This window comes from Notamacropus eugenii, chromosome 2 (assembly GCF_028372415.1).
Source record: "Notamacropus eugenii isolate mMacEug1 chromosome 2, mMacEug1.pri_v2, whole genome shotgun sequence".
In the NCBI taxonomy this organism is placed as follows: domain Eukaryota; kingdom Metazoa; phylum Chordata; class Mammalia; order Diprotodontia; family Macropodidae; genus Notamacropus; species Notamacropus eugenii.
In genome coordinates, this window is record NC_092873.1 from 70,727,151 (window position 1) to 70,733,485 (window position 6,335).

The 6,335-nt window shown below is 51.6% G+C and overlaps 1 protein-coding gene across 1 annotated transcript; it reads right to left on the reverse strand.

The window, feature by feature from the left end:
* Positions 1–4,108: 4,108 nt before the first annotated feature.
* Positions 4,109–5,344, reverse strand: LOC140523520 (gamma-crystallin B). Its single transcript, XM_072638352.1, has 2 exons — positions 4,633–5,344; positions 4,109–4,413 (listed from the first exon to the last, which is right to left on the reverse strand). The coding sequence occupies exons 1-2, from the start codon at positions 4,675–4,677 to the stop codon at positions 4,138–4,140; spliced, it is 321 nt and encodes a 106-aa protein (XP_072494453.1). The 5' UTR covers positions 4,678–5,344; the 3' UTR covers positions 4,109–4,137.
* Positions 5,345–6,335: the final 991 nt, after the last annotated feature.

Here is a 6,335-nt window from a genome sequence, read left to right on the forward strand (position 1 = left end):
AATTTGGGATTTTCTTGGGAGAGACTGGCAGGAAGGCAGTTCTGACAGCTTTATAACCCAGGAGACTCATGCATGTCTTTTGGCATTCTGGATATTTCGACTCTGCTTCTGTTCATTGGGCAAGTCTGGAGATGCATCCATCTGTAAGGACAAAGCACTATTCTGTAAATGAGATGCCCAGTCTTCATGTTTGCAGCTCAGTTGTTCATTCCCAGGTCACATAGCCCCTGAGAGAATGGGGACACAAAGGGAAAATGAGGTCTTAATCTGATGAAATAGTTTTGACCTCAAGGATCTTCTGAAGAGGTTCTCCCAGAGGTCCCTGGGCCACACTTAGAGGTCACTGCCTGAAAACGTTGTGGTTGACAAGTGGAAGCTAGACATTTGTAGGGCCTGGAATAAATGGGAGGCAACAAGATGCCATAGAAATAATCCACTTGAGTCAGAAAATCAATTTCACAAGCACAGAGCAGGGCTTGGTAGTCGTCACTAAAGATCTGGAGGGCTTTAGTGAACAACAAGCTCTCTAGGAATCTACAGTGTGATACAGTGGCCAGAGAAACGGCCAGTGGGATTTTAGGCTTCACTAAGAGAGGCAGATGGCTGGGAGCTGTCCTCTGCGCAGACCCCGTCTGGTGCATGGTGCTCTGTTCTGCACTCCCTCCAGGTATTAGGAAGGTCAGAGACAAAAATAAAAACCTCATATTCATAGAACATTTCAGGATCTGCTAAATGTTCTGACAGCTCTGGGAGCTGGGAAGGAGTTAAAGTACTATTTCTTTCCCTCCTTCCCTTCCTCCTTTTTTCCCTCCCTCTCTCTTGTCTCCTCTTTTTTCTGCTCCCTGTCTCTCTGACTCTCTCCTGTCTGTCTTTGTATCTGTCTTTGTCTCCATCTCTTTCTCTGTGTCTCACTCTCTTCCCCCTTCTCTTTCCGCTCTCTATCTCTCCCCCTCTCTGTCTCCCCTCTTTTTTTCCTCTTTCTGTCTCTCCCCCACCCTCTCTGTCTGTCTCTATGTCTGTCTCTCTCTCCCATCTCTCTCTCCTCTCTGTCTCTCCCATCTCTCTCTTTTTGTCTGTGTCCATCTGTCTCTTTCTCTGTCTCCCATCTCTCATCTTTCTCCTCTCTTCTCTTCCCCTCTTTCTGTCTCTCTTTGTCTCTGTATCTCTGTGTCTCCCTCTGTCTCTGCACCTTTGTGTCTCTGCGTCTCTATCTTTTCTCTCCTCTCTGTCTCTCTCCCTACCTCTCTGTCTTTTTGTCTCTGTCTTCCATCTCAATTCTCTCCTTTCTTTGTCTCCCTCCCTCTCTCTCTTCCTGTGTGTGTGAGAGAGAGGGAGAGAGAGAGTATATGTGTGCCCCTCTCCAGCATAGATGAGGAATCAGACCCTAAGACGCAGCTCTTTGCTTGTGGTCACTCGGTTGTAAGTGTTGAAGGCAGCCCACGTCTCCTCCCACCTCCCACAGGCTCTCTCTTGCCCTCAGAAGAAGCCTGCCAGCCCACCTCCAGTCTCAGTACTGTAGCACCACTGCAGGATGCTCAGTGATCTCCTATTGACTGCTTGGTTGAAAGGCCTTGAGATTCCCAGTGGATTATGGCCAGTACCCCTCCCCTTTTGGCCACCTCATTGGAGTGGGAACTCCTTGAGGGTAGAAGCTGTTTTATCCTGGGTGTATCCCTAGAGTTTAACCATGCCTGGCATGTATAAGATGCTCAATAAATGAGAGCTAAACAGAATTGAATTGAATCAGGCCACAGGACAACTATGTCCGAGTGTGTGAGGGGCTGTCCAGTACAGTTTTGTGGTTGGCCCCAGAGGGCAGATATGGGACCGGCCCTCATGGGTGTCCTCCAGGGGGAGGTTTCTCTCTAAGCAGAGCTCCGAGGACCCCTGAGGACACAGTGGGAACTCTTGGGGAGGGTTGTGAGGTCCCTGAGGCCAGCTTAGAACTCTTAGGTAATCTCGAGGCATTCTAGGGAAGCCACCCACTCTGGTTGGGTCTTCACCAGAAATATGGACGTTTCCCTACAAGTGACCATCTTGCATGTTGGAGAAGAAAGCCAAGTCCTTGGGGAGAAGACAAGTTCTCTGAAGTGGTGATCAATGGGAAAATGACCTTCGACCTGAAGTTGAGGAACCCAGGGGCATTGGTGTCCAGCTGGTGACTACATTTCTCTACTTCTGCCCCACCCTGAGCAGGATCCCTCTGGGTAGAGTCATCACCTCAGCCTGCCGGCTGGGAAAGGGGTCCACTTCAACCTGTATTAGATATTGAGCTCCAACTGTATGCAAAACAGCAGGAGGCAAAAAGTGGGGAGAATTCTCTGGCCAATTGGCCCCCTGGACCAGAAATCTATTCTAAAAGAACAGAGATGTAGGGAGAGCGCTGTCCCTTTGGAGAAGGTGATTCCTGAAAGGGTACCCCACCCCACCCCCACCTCCTGCACCATCCTAAGGTGGGAATTCTTGGGGGCTCTGAGAAGGGAACAGGCTGCCTGGCTGTAGGAGGGGACCTTCAGGGACCTCCAGCTCAGAGGAGGAAACTGAGGCTTGAGAAATGGAGTCAAACAGCCAATAGTGGATCTTGGCAATATTTTCCAGTGTTAAGAGCATGTGTGGGGGGACCAGATGTTTTAATGCTCTATGCAATAGTGCTGTGTGTGACATCATCAGGTAGTCAAAGAAACTGAACATTGCGTCATTTTGGCGGACTCCAGGACCAGGGCCTGCATCTGTTGCCTCTAAGATAAAAGACAAAGTCTTTGCCTGCCATGTTTTGTTGTTTAGTCATTTTTCAGTCATATTTGACTCTTTGTGACCCCATTTGGGGTTTTCTTGGAAAAGATACTGGAGTGGTTTGCCATTTCCTACTCCAGCTCATTTTACAAATGAGAAAACTGAGGCAAACAGGGTGAAGTGACTTGCCCAGTCACCTAGTTGACTGAGCCTGAATTTGAACTCATGAAGATGAGTCTTCCTGACTCCAGGCCTGGTGCTCTAACCACTGAGGCACCTGACATTTAAGGCCTCTCTCTTCTGGCTCTCTCCTCTTTCCAGGGTTGTTTCCCACCCCTTCCACATTCTAGGCAAACTGACAGGCAGACTGTTCTCCCACATCGACTGCAATGGCCTCCCTCCTCCTCCTGACCCCTGGCTCCCTTTCTGCTCTGTCTGCTGCTGCTGCCCCTGGACCTCCATAATGTGGACATTCTTCCCCTCAACCCTGACCCTAACCCTAAACTACCTGATACTATTTGCAGAGAGCTTCCCCTTGCAGAACATAAGCTCTGAGGGCAGGGAAATAGTCTTGTGTGGCACAGCCTGGTGCCAGCCAGAGAACACTGCCCAGAGAAGGGGCCTATGTTCAACCCAACAAACTGTTTCCATGGGACATGCCAGGCCTGGGCCTCCTGGGAGACAGCAAGGGGAAGCAGGTCCTAACACCCTCCCAGGCATGCCAGAAGAGCCCATCAGAGGTCCTTGGGGGATGAGAGGGCCTGGGGGGAAAGTCCAGGGGGTGTAACAGGGAGAAAGGGGAATAAGGCTGACAAGGGAATGGAAGCCAAATGGTGCCACAGTGTGGGGGACTCAGTCAAACCTTTCTCTACCTCAGGAAGACTGTTTAGACCATACACAGGGAGAGAAGTCAAGTAGGAGACCTCTAATAGACCAGGTCACATGGAAGAACAAGTGTGGGTAAGCCTGACAAATCTGGATTACAGTTGGAAACAACCTTTTTACAAATGAGAAGACTGAGGCCTAATGCTTGGAAAGGATTTGCCCGGAGTCACACAGCTATTGTGGGGCACCCTTTCAGGTGGATCACACTGCCTCACTTCCAACCCCCACTCCCAGGCTCTGCTGCTAATTCCTGGTGGGACAGAGGAAAGTCATTTCCCCTCTTGATGCCTCAGTTTATCCTTTTGTAATTTCAGGAAAACTACTCCTGAATTAGGATGAGCAAAACAGTGTACAGCATCTGCTGCACAGAAATGGTGAGTGGACTTGGCTCAGTTACCCCCTTATTAAATGCTATGCAAGGGACTAGTTAATTGATACTAGAATGAGAGCCACAGGTCAGCCATAAATACTTTTATTGAGTTTGGAAAGAGTCAAGCTGAGCAGGCCTCAGGCTGGCTCCTAAGGGTTGTCCACCGCCCGCCGGAAGGAGCCCAGGACTGCAGTGCCAGCACCCCATTCACTGTGCCGCCGGTACTCGCCAGGCCGCAGGAAGTACTGCCGGCCCTGGTAGTTAGGCTGCTCATAGAGGACCCAATACCCATCCAAGACATTACAAGACAGGACATCCTTCTGGTGGAAGTGGTCACGGACAGAGGGACAGTCCTCGGTAAACTCCATCATCTGCCCTGCACAGTTCTCCCTCTCATAGATCCGCATGCGGTAAGAGCCTTCATGCTGCAAGGGAAGAAAGTGGGAGCCCTGAGCTGGGGGCCACAGTGAAGGCCTGGGATCAAATCCCCTCCTTCTGTAAGGACCACCCAGAACGTGTAGGATGCCCACAGACCTGGACCAGGCTGGGCAGTCACTGACAGAGCACCTTTCTGGAGATGGCAGCCATCCCCCTTCCTCCCCAGACTCTGCCCCAAGAGAGCTGAGGGGCCCTGGGGAACTCACCCTGGGCACCAGACGGCAGGAGCGGATGGAGTCACTTGTGCCCATCCACTGGCGGTAGTCCGAGTACTCTCCACGCTTCAGGAAGTACTGGCAGCCTTTATAGCTGGGCTGCTCATACAGGACCCAGGAGCCACTCTCTACACGCACTGAGTTACAGCGGCTAAAGTAGGCCTGCAGGTCGGCACAGTCACCACTACATTCATAGCAGCGACCCTGGAAATGGCGGTCCTCGTAAAAGGTGATCTAGGGAAAGAGAGCAAGGTCAGGGCCCATGCTAGGCACTGCCTCCATTTCTCACCCTGTCCCCCTGACCCTAGACCCTGGAGCCACAGGCCTGGGCCAGAGCAACTGGAAGGAGCCTTTCAACTCTCCTGGTCCAAGGCCTTCATTTTATACCAAGGGAATATACCTGAGAGACTTAAGTGACAACCAGGACATTTCTCCTATTTTCTCTATGAGTCTCTGCAGCCTAAACATGATCTAGTGCTTGGCATCTGAGGCTTGGGCTGGGCCATGAAAGGACAGGCATGGGCTGTTTTCCTGACCATCCCACTAGACTTGGGTAACTCAACTAGCCCCTGAACCTCAACTGGGAGGCTGGAGCAAAGCTCAACCTCTCCCTCCTCTCCTTCATCACAGCTGCCTGGGATGACACTGGTTACCTTGCCCTAGACAGCTGTGTCCCCCCAGGCTTCCCCTCTGCCCTCTGCCTTGGCCACACTGGTTACCTTGCCCTAGGCAGCTGGGTCCCCTCCCCTCTCCCATCTGCCCAGGCTACATTAGTTACCTTGCCCATATTGCAGGAGTTGTTGGGTCAAAAGCAGGTGGCCCCAACTGCCCCAGCCACCCCTCTTTATAGCACTACCCCACCCCCAACTCTCTAGGTCAGCACCCTTTCAATGGGGGATTTACAACAGCCCGAGTCAGCAGTCAATAGCCTACACCCCTCCAGGGCTTTGCTGAGCCTGGCACTTCCTTTGTGTGGGGAGGGTTGGGACCCCTCACTGGAATGATTTTCTACACTGAGCATTTTACTTTGGGGAAATCAAAGCCTTTTCATTGCTGGATGACTGAGTTGAAATGACCTGGAATAGTGACTCTCAGAATCCAGCCAAGCTCCCTGCTCCCCCAGTTCCCTATTTCCCCCACCCTGTGAGACTCTCTGACCCCAACCCATATGACCTGAGAACAAGGCCCCCTCAGAGGCCTCCCTCCTGCTCAGGTGCCCCTAGAAAGTCTTTGGTCCACACATCAGAGGCAGACAAAGGGAGGGGATGCCTACCAGCCTGCCCTTGGCCATCATGGTGTCCTCATATGGCCTTATCACCTACTCCAGGCTATATCTCAGACATTCTGCCAGCCCTGGAGCCTCCACCTTCCTCCACCATTGTCCACTTTCCCTGCCCCCAGAGCATTCCTCAGGCCCGCACCAACGTGTGACTTTCTTTACCATCTTCTTGGCAGCTTCCTACCCTCCTACCTCTCCCGCATCCTCAAAAACCTCTCACTTGAGCCTCCCCTCTCTTACAATGTTCCTCCTACATCTACCTCCTCTGCCCCTTGTAGCCAAACCCCAAGAGGCTTTTTAGTGATATCTCAATTTCAGGCTGCTTAATGGGAGTTTCCACTTCCTCTCTCTCACTCTCTTCCTATATCCTTCCCTTCTAGCCTCTGACCTCAGCATTCCACCAAAAGTAAGTAGT